General features: G+C 34.5%; 2 protein-coding genes across 2 annotated transcripts in view; both read left to right on the top strand.

Moving 5' to 3' along the window:
• LOC111451329 overlaps positions 1 to 2,392 on the top strand; it is a 3,980-nt gene extending 1,588 nt beyond the window's left edge. Inside the window, exon 3 of the mRNA XM_023091704.1 lies at positions 2,164 to 2,392. Within this exon, the coding sequence (XP_022947472.1) occupies positions 2,164 to 2,322 (159 nt within the window). The 3' untranslated portion in view covers positions 2,323 to 2,392. The remainder of the gene's footprint in view (positions 1 to 2,163) is intronic.
• A 1,265-nt stretch (positions 2,393 to 3,657) lies between these two features.
• Positions 3,658 to 13,267, top strand: LOC111451327 (probable cadmium/zinc-transporting ATPase HMA1, chloroplastic). Its single transcript, XM_023091702.1, has 13 exons — positions 3,658 to 4,322; positions 5,332 to 5,482; positions 5,566 to 5,750; positions 6,628 to 6,774; positions 7,092 to 7,287; positions 7,617 to 7,729; positions 8,495 to 8,736; positions 9,541 to 9,646; positions 10,436 to 10,597; positions 11,053 to 11,269; positions 11,697 to 11,884; positions 11,963 to 12,049; positions 12,867 to 13,267. The coding sequence occupies exons 1-13, from the start codon at positions 3,876 to 3,878 to the stop codon at positions 13,038 to 13,040; spliced, it is 2,415 nt and encodes an 804-aa protein (XP_022947470.1). The 5' UTR covers positions 3,658 to 3,875; the 3' UTR covers positions 13,041 to 13,267.
• Positions 13,268 to 15,465: the final 2,198 nt, after the last annotated feature.

Here is a 15,465-nt window from a genome sequence, read left to right as displayed (position 1 = left end):
CCCATTTTAAAAAAAAAAAAAAAAAAAAAGCACGAATGAGTATACAAATACTCTATAAGTAGCTCACTTTTGGTTCTCGACCGTCCAAAAAATCATATTATGAATCTCTATAATATGTGGAATCCGGAATAATTTGTAATTAACATATGAGACGATCATGTTCAAGAAATAACTTAAGGGTCGTTTGTACGAAGACATGTGATTGAGAGTATCTTATACAATTAGTTTATATAAGTCTGGACTATAAAATATTTAATCTCTCTTGATAAGTCTATGAATTGAAAAGATTAATATTTCACAAGATAATCATAAGTGACTCGATCTTAATCTTGTGTGAATTATGAACTATTGCCTATAAAACTTGTTCTTTGATTTGCATGGGTGAGAATGAGTTTTGTAGCCGATTCAATAAGTCTATTACTTTGGAGACTTAATCAAACAGGGAGTTAGGTAATTTCGAGAGATAGAATTCACTTCTTCCATATGAAAGTAAGTGGATGAGTAGTTCCCTAACGAGCTAATTTGATACTAGAACAATAGAGTCCTACTCTTATGTTTGCTCACCATATATATATATTAATTAATACCTTCCTAATTTGTCTCTATAAATATCTTTTAAAGCTTTGATTTTCAATCATACAAGAACTTGATTTTCTATCTTACTAGCTAAAGTGTTGTTTAAAGTGATATAACTTTGAGCTTCGTTTTGATTTTTTTCATTGTTAAGTAATGGAAGTTTGCTTACACGGGTAGAAGCAAGACCCCTCTATATGATGATTGAAGCAGCTACCAACCATTCCCTACTCGAATCATCTATTAGAGCCATCAAACAGGCCCATTTGAGCCTTAGTGAAGGCCACAACTTCATTGATGCCAATACTCATGGCGATATCAAAGACTCCAGCTTGAGTCCCAACGTTGGTCACAACCTAGTTGTCGATGTCAGTTCTCTTGGTAATGTCAAATCACCTGCCCCAGTCCTCGCAGCAAAGGCCATGGATGTTGTTAATGATCCAACTTTTTGATGCTTAGAAAATGGTCGCTTATAAATACAGTGAAGAGCGATTTTATTAATATGAAACAACTTATATTCTTAATAAAAATTCAACTAATGCATATTATTAAATAACGCTAGGGATTTTAGATTTAAAATTTGAAATAACTAATTTTACTTTGTATAAAGCTCATAAAATGGTTTTCTATAATCTAGGGACGCTGATATATTTCAATTTCATAGTCCCTCTACTCTGATAACACTCATCCCATATCGAGTAAGCTCATGTACCATTTGACAAAAAAAAGCAGCACGAATGAGTATAAAAATACTCTTTAAGTAGCTTACTTTTGGTTATTGATCATCCAAAAATCATATTATGAATCTCTATAATACGTAGAATCGGGAATAATTTCTAATTAACATATGAGAGGATCATGTTCAAGAAATAACTTAAGGGTCTATAGTATACGGATAAAGTTGAGTGTCTTATCTTAGCAACACAATTGATACGACTCATTTTATAATTGTTACAAATAATTTGATACAAATCGTTCGTATGAAGATATGTGATTGAAAGCGTGGAAAACCCTCCATGGACGACTAAAGCTACTCTCAGGAATAGAGTGGGAGAGATAGAAGAGTCCATACAGTCTTATATATGTCGAGGCCTAAGTTAACCACCTAGTGGTCAAGAATATTAGTGTCAACTTTGCAGCCACCCACAACTTCAGGACGAAGATCGTAGTGATTATATTAAGATTTGATTTGTATTCCAATTTGGTTTCTTTTATATTGTTTTATTATTTTATTCTATTTTATAAACTTTTTTTAAGATTAAAAAAACAAAAACAAAAAAAAAACCTCAATATTTCCTACGTTATTTATAATACGAATAAATTAACACTATTTATATATTTTATATTCTTTTTAAATACATGGTTTATAATATGAATAAAGTAACCAATGACTATCTATATATTTTATCCTATTTTTAACGTACTTTATTTATAATATGAATAAACTAACGTATTATTTTCAAGGTTTTAGTTTTATTTGGCAATCTCCTAATTTGTCACCGAAATTTGCTTGGACGGATAGAAGCAAGGTCTCTGAATACGATGAGTGCAGCAACTACCGAAGCTAGATCTAGTTTGAGCGTTGGTGAGGGCCACAACTTCAATGATGCCAATACTTTTGGTCACATCAAGGACTACAGCCCGAGAACCAACGTTGCCCACAACTTTGCTGTCGATGCCGATACTCTTGCTAATGTCAAAGCATCTGGCCCCAGCCCTGGCGGCGGTGGCCATCATGGATGTTGTTAATGATCCAGCTTTTTAATGCTTAGACAAAAGTCGCTTTAAACACAGTGAATAAAGAGCGATTTTATTAATATGAAACTAACAAATAGTGCATGTTATTAAATAACGCTGGGATTCCATAAAATATTTAGATTTAACATTTGAATTAGATAATTTTAATCAATTTATGTATAAAGGTCATAAAATAGAGTTCTAGAATCTACCGAAGACGGTGACATACTTCAACTCCATAGTCCCAATACTCCGATAACACTCATCCCATACCGAGTAAGCTCATGTACCATTTGAAAAAAAAAAATAGCACGAATGAGTATAAAAATCTCTATAAGTAGCTCACTTTTGGTTCTCGACCGTCCAATAATATGATATTATGAATCTCTATAATAATGTGGAATCCAGAATAATTTGTAATTAACATATGAAAGGATCATGTTCAAGAAATAACTTAAGGGTCGTGGGTATGAGAATATGTGATTGAGTTTATATAAGATTGTACTACAAAATATTTAATATCTCTTTATAAATCTATGAATTGAAAAGATTAATATTTTATAAGTGACTCAATCTGGTTTTAGTATCTTACTAAATCCACTAAAGATTTTAGTAGACGTAAAATAAGGAAGAATAAAAACATGTACTCATGTCTATAAGACCTCACATCCTTAACCCTCTCCAGAAAACCCTAATAGAGACACTTAAATAATTATGTGAAAAAACTAAGTTACCTTCAATATTTTTCAACGAAGGGGTAAGGAAAATTATTTAAAATAAAGTTGTCACTCCATAATATGCGTAGAAAATTCATAAATGTTCATAAATGCGTAGAAAATTTAAAAAGATTAAGAATATTTCAAGTGAGTGTCCGATATTATTAATGTATTGTGATTTGTAAATGTTCGATATTTGAACTCGATGAGATTTTAGTTATTAATATAACATGTATTGCGGAGAAATAAGATTTTTTTTTTAAAAAAAAAAAAAACAATACGACAACCCAACCTAACTCGAAAACAGAGGTTGTGAACTCTATTCGGATTGCTCAAATCACCAACCCATCAACCCAAAATTTCTACTTTTCCAACCGAACTCAACTCAATATCAGCTCGCATACACCCCTAGTTTCATTTGGTGCATGACGTGTTTTTTAAATTAATTTTAATAAGTTTTTGAAGTTTAAAATTAATTTCTAGTTGGTCTCTATGTATATTTTTTAAAATTTTATTTACTTACAAAAATGCAAAGTTATTAAAAAAAGGATTTTTGTAAGCAGTTTTAAGGTTCGAACTCAAGCATGAACCAAAATGATTGGTTTCGATGTATCGCCCACCACAATTATGATACAGCCATGAAAAAAGCCCAATTTAACTGCACGCACTGCTCTGACGGAATCAACGATCATCCTCAACCTCACAAACCAAGCTGCGCTACTCAAAATGCGACCACAATCACGCCGCCGTCAAATTCCGGCATTATCCACACTCTGGTAATCACGATTCATTCATCTCCTTCACAGATTATGGCTCCAATTCACTGTTCATAGCATTTCACTGCCTATTATGGACACTCTCTTTGTCCCCATCACCTTCTCCAAACCTATTCATTCTTTACTCACCCGCACCACCAACGCCGGAGCTCGATCCAGGATCGGACCTGTTTCCTGCTTCTCCCTGCGTTCTTCTGTAATTCGGCTCAAGCGCTTCCGTTGCGCTGCCGATGCCTCCGATCACCGGCACGGCCACCACCACCACCACCATAGCTGTCAGCACCATTGCGGTGGTGACGGTGATGGAGTGGAGCTGACTGGAGCTCAGAAGGCGTTTGTTCGATTTGCCGAAGCTATTAGGTGGACGGACTTGGCGAATTATTTGCGGGAGCATCTACACTTATGTTGCGGTTCTGCTGCTTTGTTTATCACTGCGGCTGCATGTCCTTATTTGGTGCCTAAACCTGCTGTGAAGCTTCTACAGAATGTTTTCATTGCTGTTGCTTTCCCTTTAGTCGGGGTACGAATGGTTCACAACCCTCCTTTTGATATGTGGTTACTGCGGCTTGACTGCCATTAATTTGATTAAATGCAAATCGATTATGAATTTTCTTAATTGTAGTAGATTGATCTTGGTGACTGTTCAATATATTATGCCTTTGGATGTAAAAGAATCATCTTACTTGTAAGATTAACAGTATTTTAACACGGTCTCATGGAGGTGATTCTTAGTTTGGATTTTTCATTGTCATTGTGTTAATGCTCGTTACACAAAAGTCCTTCATGAGGATTTTCTTAATTATAATAATTCTTTGTAACTTGAATGACTTATTTGAAATCTAGTAGTTTAAACTATTGAGATTAGTAGCAATTCTGCATGCTAAATCCTATTTGATTCCTGCAACCGAATCATACATAACTCTTGTTGTAGAGGGTTCACGCACTAGAATGCCCTTGTTGACAATCCTTTACTCCGACAGCATCTAGGGTTCCTCGAACAATGTGATATGCTGTTTCATCATTCGAGAAAATTGATGATCTTAGTTATCATATTGATGTGAAGGTTTCTTTCAATCTATCTCTGAGATTTGAGGGCTTTCCTTTACTACAGTTGGGATGCATATTCAACTATTGCTAAATTGTCAGTATTATGTTGCATTGTCTTGATTAAGCAAGATAAGATTTTCTCTTTCAAGATTCTGGAAATATAAAAATAATCCATATCTCAAGTAGAGAGATTAATCTGGCCTTTCTGTGTCTCACCATCAGGTATATTATGGCTTCTCTAGTTGACAGGCAGACCCTTGACACGAACGTCCTCTTTTCCTCTTAATTGTAAAATTTTACTCGGTTCTTCTTTACTGGCAGCCTATCAGAAATTATAGTTATTTGGTGAAATGCATATAGTGGACCATAATTTTATTTAGTATTTGAAGATAATTACTGCAGACCGTTTGAGTATTTTCATCATTATAATTTTTTAAGTTAGTAATGTGCCAATAAATCTAATTAAAATGCCACTGTATCAGGTCTCTGCTTCTCTTGATGCTCTTACTGATATAAGTGGTGGGAAAGTAAACATCCATGTACTAATGGCCCTTGCAGCCTTTGCATCAATATTTATGGGGAACCCCTTGGAGGGAGGACTACTTCTTGTGATGTTTAATCTGGCTCATATTGGTAAGCAGTTACGAGGAAACAAAATTGCTGATAATTTGTATCAAGATTTACTTGGAAGAATCTCATTTTCATTGTGATTGCAGCTGAAGAGTATTTCACAAAGCAATCAATGACTGACGTTAAAGAGTTGAAGGAAAGTCATCCAGATTTTGCCCTTGTTCTGGATATGAATGATGATAACCTTCCTGATACTTCAGATCTGGAGCATCGAAAGGTGCCCGTGCGTGATATTGAAGTGGGCTCATATATCATGGTGGGAGCTGGTGAGGTATGTCATAGAATACTTTCACCTCATGTTAAGATGTTTTGCCAGATGACAATGCAAACCTTGATCCAGAGACTAATAAGGACACCGATGATCGACAATTGTTAGCCATAAGTTATTTAAACTTATGTGTACAATCTAGTTACACTTTGACGCATGTAATCCATCACAATAGTTCCTAGGGAATTTTGTAATCTTTCCATATCTAATTAGTGAAAACCCAACAATGTTATAGTTAAAGGAGAGTGAACAAACAGCTGATTTGAGATATTAGCTATTAAGACAAATAGTCCCTTCTTTTAACCATGTACTTTGAGTACTCTGCGAGAGAATATTCCTTACGTAATTTTTTTTTTTCCATCACAACAGAATCTATAACTAAACGGGGCTAGGACTGAGTGACAAACATATTTTATTTTATATTCTTTTCGCCTTGTTTGTTTATTATCCCTGGAATGTAATTAGGAAATTATAATCCATCTTAGATACACGGTGATTAATAGGTTTCCAGCTCACTTAACCTTGATGTCAGTATTGGATTCGATTCATCATACATATAATGTTTATCCTCTCATGAGACTGATGTTCTGTTCCTCATATACTCATTAAAGAACAAATTTTCTTTACTATTGATACGTAAGCGTGATAGTTCATCATGTCGAATACAGAACACTCGACAATCCTTCCATAAGAAAAATAACAAAGGATATATCCTAACTATTTAAAAACAATTGTGCTCTAGTAGAATTCATAAGAATTCTGCTGAATCGTATAAGGATCCTATATAGTTCTATTAATTTTTTTCTTTCTTTTCCTGAATAGTTCAATTGTTTCTAGATGATGAATTTGAGTATCGTAATGAAGGCTGTTTTTTTGTTAGTCTGTCCCCGTAGATTGTGAGGTTTATCATGGTTGTGCTACGATCACTGTTGAGCACTTAACAGGAGAAATCAAACCATTGCAAATAAAGGTTGGGCAAAGAGTACCAGGTGGAGCAAGAAATTTGGACGGTAGGATCATAGTGAAGGTATGTCAAGGTTGTTGATCTGAATGCCTAGTAATGTTCAGCACAAGATACTTTGTTCTTTTTTGAACCTTGTACCATCTAATATCAGTCATAATAAGTTATAAATCTCACTTCAACATGGAAATTAATGCTAAATTGTATGATTTATTGGAATGGTTAATTATGGCCTGTGTCAGCAAAGGTTTTCAAGCATTTGAATCCTTGTGACTTACCTTTAATTTTGATGGTTTTAGGTATTCCAAATGCTAAACGTTCATAAAGTTTAGATTGATATTCAACCATTGTTGCTGAACCTGTGAAGTATGGATTTGTTATAGGCTACAAAAACATGGGAAGAGTCAACACTTAGCAGGATTGTGCAGTTGACTGAAGAAGCACAACTTAATAAACCAAAACTACAGAGGTGGCTTGATGAATTTGGTGAGAATTACAGCAAAGTGGTTGTAGTTTTATCTGTGGCTGTTGCCCTCATTGGACCATTATTATTCAAGTGGCCCTTTATTTGCACACCAGGTAATCTATGCAATGTGCTCGTACTTTAGCCTTTCTATTTGGGAGAATTATTTCGTTTTTGGTCAAAACTAAGGCTATCATGTGTTACGAAACTATATGGGTCTTTCTTCTTTCCTCCTTTGGATAGGCAACTAGAACGTAATCATCACAAATGAGAATATTTGACCCGAGCTGACCATTGAAAAGATATTTTTTAATTGACAGCCAAATCTATCAGCCGCTTATTCTTTTCCTTCCTCATTATATTGTCGTTCGAAACTTGAGCTCAGCTTAACCACTGTCTCCTTCCCTGGTATCTATTTCACTTCTGATGCCCATATAATTTCTAGGTTTCAGAGGATCAGTTTATAGAGCGCTTGGGTTCATGGTAGCCGCATCACCATGTGCACTGGCTGCAGCTCCATTGGCATACGCTATTGCAATAAGTTCATGTGCAAGAAAGGTACTTGTTACTTGGTTATATAATTATATAGTAAGTTTCTTATATGAGCATTAATAGTTGGAGAAGGCATATGTATCAACTGGTTCATTTCACTGTCACTGAATCAACAACAAAGTTAAACTTTTATGACTATTGTACTTGTCCAACTACCTGTTATGTCATTTAGAGAGTTATTTACCTTCAACTTTATTTTGATTTTCTCATTTGGTTTAAGCTCTGCTCTCATGGCCAATATTTTTTTAGATTTTATAGTAGTTTCTAGAATTAAGATGATTCTATTAACAAAAATTTTAGACTCTGGATGTTTTCTAAAAAATTTAAACCTCTCTCTCTCTCTCTCTCGATATATATATATATGAAAGAAAAACTATCTTTTAAATTGGTTAGTCTTGGTTAAATGAGTGAGTAATTTGTTAGCTTCACACCTCCATTTCAAAATGTTAGGGTTTGAACTAGATTGAAGTGAAACAAATACAAATTATTATTAGACTAACGAGTCTTCTGGTACACACTCAGTTTCCAAATGTACACTATGTACCCTTCTGGTCTTTCCTCCCACTTACACACCATAGCTGATAGAGAAATCAGAACAATAAATACTAAACTCAGAAAAAGGCATGCTAAATCTAAACACAGTCTTCAGTGGATGATTGCTTCATTCTTTCAATTTTTGCTTGAAGATTTAGCTTAAGTTTTTCGATCATGTGCAAAGATACTTATGTTTGGGAGTAACCTGGAAAGATGGGCATGTGCTTGATGAAACAGGGTATACTTCTGAAAGGTGGACATGTGCTTGATGCTATGGCTTCTTGTGACACCGTTGCATTTGATAAAACCGGGACATTGACTACAGGAGGACTTGTATTTAAAGCCATAGAACCCATTTATGGGCATAAGATTGGAGGCGATAATTCACATTTGGCTTCCTGTTGCATACCCAGCTGTGAAAAAGAAGCCCTTGCTGTTGCAGCTGCCATGGAAAAGGGTACTACTCACCCAATTGGAAGGTAGTTGTCAAAATAAATTGTCTCCCTAGAATATTTTGCTTCTTATAGGTTTTATTTTCCTGACGAGGTCTGATGTAGTTTATCTACTACAATATTTGGTTGAAAAATTTGACGTCGTTTGCCACCCAAAAAGCTTGATTTGGGGGGAGGGGGAATTGTAACTGTTTAATTCACATTCATCGTTTACTTGGTTTCTTTACACTTATGCTATGCTTCAACCTTCCCGATATTTGATGTTGTATCAACTTAATGATTTTTGCCACAGAACCATGGAGTCGAACTTTGTATGCTTAGGTAGTCCATGTTAAATGGGGAGTGAGTATTCTCACCCAGCACCTAAGATTGCATATATTGTTGAATATAAGAACATTGTTATATATGATTGCTTGAGAATTAGAAGAGAGAGGAATTATATATTTAGAATAACATACCTGGACACAAATAGCTACTTGATCCTTTTGGAGTATATCATGTAAGTAAACTCTTCCTTACACCTGCAGTTACTTATATTGTAAGACTTAGATTAGCATTATATTTTTTGGAATGAATAAGGAGGAACTATGTTCATCTCTTGGGATGGAATAACTAAGTTTTTCATTACTACTACTATATTTGCTTCTGGGTTACTAGCCATCAGTTTCATTACTGCCCCCTTAATTGTGCAGTTAATGTATTTCAATCTACTCATGCTTGTATCTCAAATCTGCTGGATGGTTTTTTTCTGGATTATTTGCTTCTATTTTCTGTCTGAAATATTCATTTTCTAATTCCAAGTAGTTATAACTTTCTTTTTTTTGGTTGTAGAGCTGTTGTAGATCATAGTGTGGGGAAAAACCTTCCTTCTATTTCTGTTGAAAGTTTCGAATATTTCCCTGGAAGAGGTCTCATCGCAACTTTGCATGGCATTAAGGTAGTATATGCTTCACATTGCTGGATGTCTTAGCGATCTTTGGTTTCATTTTAACCGTAGAATTTCTTAGATTCCTTCGTCTTTGAATTTCTGCAATATATTTCCTTTTCTTGCTGCATATTTTCTATTGTCATATATTTTAGCCTTCTTCACCTGTACGCCACTGGCCATAAGCCACAGAGTATCTGATTCCACTCCATATGATGTGCTATTATCGAGCAATTTCCATGGGCCAGAGTCGTCCGTTCTTTCAAAAAAACAAAGGCAACCCTTAAAAACTCGCAAGATTTTAGAAATATTTAGACTTTAGATTGTAAGCAAGACTAGGCACAAACTTCTATACATGAACATCTGAAATTCTAGATTTATTTCTGCACACGAGATCATCTTCACCTGAAAAAAGTAACAAATTACAAATCTATTGAAGACTAAATAAACTTCTATTGCTTAAATTAAGCGACACTGTGCCCGATGCCAAATGAATGAATCCTATATAAAATATTCTAGTTTGTCTCAAGTTAAGTTATTTTGAAAATTTGTTAAAAGTAAGAGCCTGGAATCTACCATTATTTCAGGAGTTGAAGAAAACTATTCTTCTTTGCAAATGTTCCATGTCACGGTCTTGGAATTTTGAACGGGCTTCTCTGAAATTTGTAACATCTAAATCATGATAAATACTTTACTATTAATATTTTACTTGTTTTGAGAATTAAAATTTTAAAATTCTTGGTTCAATAATTGCCTTTAGGTAAGAGGAGAAGAGTATTTAAATCCATCTGCATCTTATAGTCAGGAATTGGAGGTCCATTGCGGAAAGCATCCCTTGGTTCTGTGGATTTCATCACTTCCTTTTGCAAGTCCGAAAACGAATCAAGGAAGATCAAGGAAGCTGTTCGAGCATCATCATATGGAAGCGAATTTGTTCATGCTGCTCTTTCAGTTGATCAGAAGGTGAGAAATTTCCATGATCCTTCTAAATTTGCTGCAGAGTTTGGTGGAATAATCTCGAAGACATTAATCAAATTTGCATAAATTTTACAAATATTTTTTCAAGCACATGGGTTAGCCTAGCTTATCTAGAAATCTTGGATTCTTGAAAAATAACTCTCAGACGAATGGGGTAGTTTCTCTATTCCAGTTCATCCTTTAACTTTATGCCCATATATTTTATTGTAGTGCAACTACAGTTCGAAAATTTCACCTCAACAAAAACGATGTGCAACACTAGCCTCCTTTGAAAGCTAGATTCAGAGATTCTTCTTTGATATATAATTTTTTGAATATTCTTCTCAAGACTTTTAGTCAGTAGGTCGGTCATGCTTTGAGAACATATGTTGCATTTGTGTCATTGTCTTAATGATGTAAAATCCAGGATATTCTGTTGAATTTTTGCTGGATCTGTACAGGTAACACTGATTCACCTCGAGGATCAGCCTCGAGCTGGCGTCTTAGATGCAATAGCAGAACTACAAGATCAGGCAAAACTCCGTGTTATGATGTTAACTGGTGATCATGATTCAAGTGCATGGAAAATTGCAAATGCTGTGGGAATAGATGAAGTTTACTACAGTCTTAAGCCTGAGGATAAACTTGCTCATGTGAAGGAAATTTCGAGGGAGAAGGGTAAGTTTTCGTACTCGGTCACTTCATGTTGTCTCTTTTTGTATAACCCTTTTTCATAATAGCAAGTAATCCAAGATTCCCATCACATTTTAGTTTCCTGTTGAGATAAAACCTAATAAATCTTCTATGATTCATATCAATTTCTACAAGTTCTTGGTGATATTTTATTCACCCTCAGACCAGATTGTGGAGTCTGAAATCTTTAACTAATAGATGAACGATTTTCCTCTGCAATGTTCAATGTTTCAAACAAGAAATCACAGAAATTTATGTTTTCATGCAAGTTAAGTTTTTCCTTAGCGTGTAACTACAGATATAAAACTTCTCTTCCACTTCTAAGTTTTATATTTGCCAAATGATAGATTGATTGGTCTGAACCATCCCTAGGGGGTGAATAATGAGCACTTTGTATCTCATTTTATTATAGGTGGTGGTCTGATCATGGTAGGCGAGGGTATAAACGATGCACCTGCACTTGCTGCAGCTACTGTAGGAATAGTTCTTGCCTGTCGTGCAAGCGCGACTGCTACAGCTGTCGCGGATGTCCTTCTTCTTCAAGATAGTATTTCCGGTGTTCCATTCTGTATTGCCAAATCTCGTCAGACGACTGCGCTGGTATCTCTGTCTACCATCTATTATTGGTCACAGTATTCCATTTCTCTTTCCCTGTTTCACTGTTTTAATTTGTTTCAGGTCAAGCAAAATGTTACCCTTGCCTTGTCGTCTATCCTTTTAGCCTCTCTCCCATCCATTTTGGGGTTTCTTCCCTTGTGGCTAACGGTATGAAGTTAAAAAGCTTATTGCCTTACTTTGTGAACTTAATTTGTGCCTATGCCCTGTTATTAAATTATTTTGTGAAATGGCTGGTAAAGCTCTATGTAGAGAACTGAAAATCTTCGTGTCACTGATTTGCTATTAAAATAAATAAGTCCAATGTGTCAAAAATGGCCAGTATAGCTCAGTTGGTAGAGCAGAGAACTGAAGATTTTCGTGTCACCAATTCAAATCTGCCATTAAAATAAGTCTAATGTGTTGGAAATGAAATGGCCGATATAGCTCAGTTGGTAGAACAGAGGACTTAAAATCTTCGTGTCACCGATTTGCTATTAAAAGAAATAAGTCTAATGTGTCGGAAATGGCTGGTATAGCCCAGTTGTTAGAGCAGAGGACTGAAGATCTTTGTATCACCGGTTCAAATTTGCTATTAAAATAAGTCTAATGTGTCGGAAATGAAATGACCAGTATAGCTCAGTTGGTAGAGCAGAGAACTGAAAATCTTCGTGTCACCGATTTGCTATTTGCATAACAATTTAAAATCAGCAAGTTTTAGCGGTTCTTAGCATTAACACATATATCTTCAACTAAAAGGTTGAAAATTTGAATTTTCAATCCGTGAACGATAAAATAAATAATTTTGTTTTGTGAATTAGGTTGATAGTATCCTTATATGTTTTAAACACAATCTCAAACGCCCCTGTAATTTGCAGAACTTACAAAAAGAGGATCATACCATCCTTATCCTTCTCTATCTGCACATTGCTAGTCCATTCCGTTTAACAAGTGATGATATTCATTTCATGATTCTTCACAAACGCAGGTCCTTCTACACGAGGGTGGTACTCTCCTGGTTTGCCTGAACTCCATTCGTGCTCTAAATCATCCCTCATGGTCATGGAAGCAAGATTTTCAAAATCTGATCCACAACGCCAGATCTAGTCTGCACACCACGCCCGAACCTAGCTCAGGTACCATCCGAACTGCATCATCATAACATAAAAATCGAAAATTATAGTTTCCTTGCCTAGGTAAGCCATGATCTTAACCAAAACTCACATTCATATATATATTTTCATTGTTACTTACCTTTGGATTTGTAAATTATACTATATGTACGAATGCTATTGTTATACAGTCAGTTGAAATAATATGTAGTTTTGTGGTGGGTCATGTAAGCCAAAATTTTGTAACCATTAGTAATCTCCAACCAAGTTCTATTCTTCCTCTTGTTTTTTAATCATTTTTAGCAGGTATGCTCTGAATGTTTAGGGGATTAATGAACAAAAAAACATCACAACACTAAGATCTATGGAAAAAAATTCAAAATTTTCAGGTACCAATTTCATCCAAAACTTTTAATTTCATTATAGATTTAGATATGTGCTGCAATTTCTATCGTCAATGGAATCAAACATCTTACACAATCAAAGTTGAAAGTTTGTTACTTGTCAGAGTTATTGAAACTTAAACTTGGTCACTTTGTTTTTGTCATTTTCTTCTCAATGGGCCATCCTCGACATGTTTTTGCAGTTGTACCTTATTTATAGGTGTCTTTATGGGCATCTCCACATGCTTCTGCAGTTGTACCTTATTTATGGGCCATGTCTACAGTACCTTATTTTTGAAAATTTCTAAAGAAGTTATTAGTATTAGTCTAACACTCTAAAATGGTATGATGTCGTCCACTTTGAGCATAACTTTGGCTATGCTTTGGACTTCCCAAAATGCTTCATACCAATAGAGATAACATTCTTTGATTATTTATGGGCCATGTACTTCGGTAGATTCTATTGTTTTCTTCTCAATAATTTAGCATTTATTAATTTTTTTTTTTTAAATAAGTTTTATTTGCAAGTTAGAAAACTGTTGTGATTGAAAATATTTTGTGAGAAAATATTTGTCTGAATGTACTTCAATGAAGGATCATACATCTTACATGCATTTATTGAAATGGTTATGGTTGGTTGAGGTACTTATGGGCATTAAATATCATATGCTCCACCAACGAACACTTATCTCACCTTTATTAAATACTCTGGTGGAGGTGGTATGCCCTTTTCTTGATTCAACACTCATAGATTTATTAGATTATTCAAATACGGTGAAATAAGGATCACACACCGAAAAGAATTAAATACAAACTACTGTAGTTAAAAACCAGATGTGTTGTACGGATGAAAGTAGAGCTTAAATTTTTAATATGATCGTGAATATAAAACTTGAATAGACAGTAATAAAGAATTACGGGCGGTTTATTGTTGTACATAAACCATCATTGACAATTTTGTGTGCGTCGGTTCTAGGTCAGTTAAACTAATTTGGTTCAATTTTATGGTAAGTATTCTACCATTTTTCCTTGTTTTAAGTGAGTATTATTTTAAGCAGGACTGTTTTTAGAAGTTGATTAAGGGTGATCGTCCAAAAAGAGATTTGGAATAGAGTAGACAGACAGTGTATTGATATTTAAATTTAGGTAAGTAATTTTCGTGTTGGATGATCAGGGTCTCTAGATTCGATTAGGGTCACATACTAGATGGTCCTATTTTTGAGACATCACAGGCTAAATGAACTTGTTTTGAACAATTTTACGTCCGATTCGACTACATTTTGTTGTGTGTATATATTTAACCCCACTAGAGGATTACTTCTTGAATAACTTTTGAAACACCTTTTTTCAAATAAAGGTAGGGAACACTGAAATCCCTAGCTGTACAATTTTTAATTTGCTTTTATTTTACCAAACTTTTTAAAAATAGTGGTAAACTTTATTTCTTTTGAACTTTAATTATGATCCATTCATTTATTTGTTACATATATTTTTTTTTTAAAAAATGATGAAATGCAAATACAGCTATCTGAGTAGGTCTAAACTTAGAAAAACCGAGTCAGATGTTCATGTTTAAATATTGGAATACAGTAAGGTTTAAATTTTTAAACAAGTACGTTAATTGAATCTCCATCTATACAAAATTCCAAAATTGTCCTCGTGAAGAATCTCGAAAAGACAACCCGTTATTCTCACCTATCCCTTAAATTAAAAGTCACACGTCATGAGACTTGTCCTCTTGCATACCTAATTCTTTCCAATTTTATTTCACCTCTACGTGTAAAATTTGTATTTTTTTTTTTTTGGTTACTCTATCAATAAAAGAAAAGTTACGAGAATTAAAAAAATAATATTATTTTTTTTCCACAGTTGACTTTTTAAGGGAGAACTCAACAAGACGATGGTCTAAAATGAGAAGATAACAATAGAATCTCCAGAAGCACATGGAAACTCGAGATCTCTTTCTCTATATCTCTCGACTTTAACGTATAACTCGACCATCAGGTTAAAAAGACGTATGTAGCCCTGGTACCTCCCCTTGAAAAGTGAAGTAATAAAGTTAAAAAAAAAAAAAAAAAAAAAAAAAAAAAAA

Source organism: Cucurbita moschata, unplaced genomic scaffold, assembly GCF_002738365.1.
Source record: "Cucurbita moschata cultivar Rifu unplaced genomic scaffold, Cmos_1.0 Cmo_Scf00013, whole genome shotgun sequence".
Classification (NCBI taxonomy): domain Eukaryota; kingdom Viridiplantae; phylum Streptophyta; class Magnoliopsida; order Cucurbitales; family Cucurbitaceae; genus Cucurbita; species Cucurbita moschata.
The sequence above is the reverse complement of the archived record's forward strand: the minus strand, read 5'-3'. Positions and strand labels throughout refer to the sequence as shown.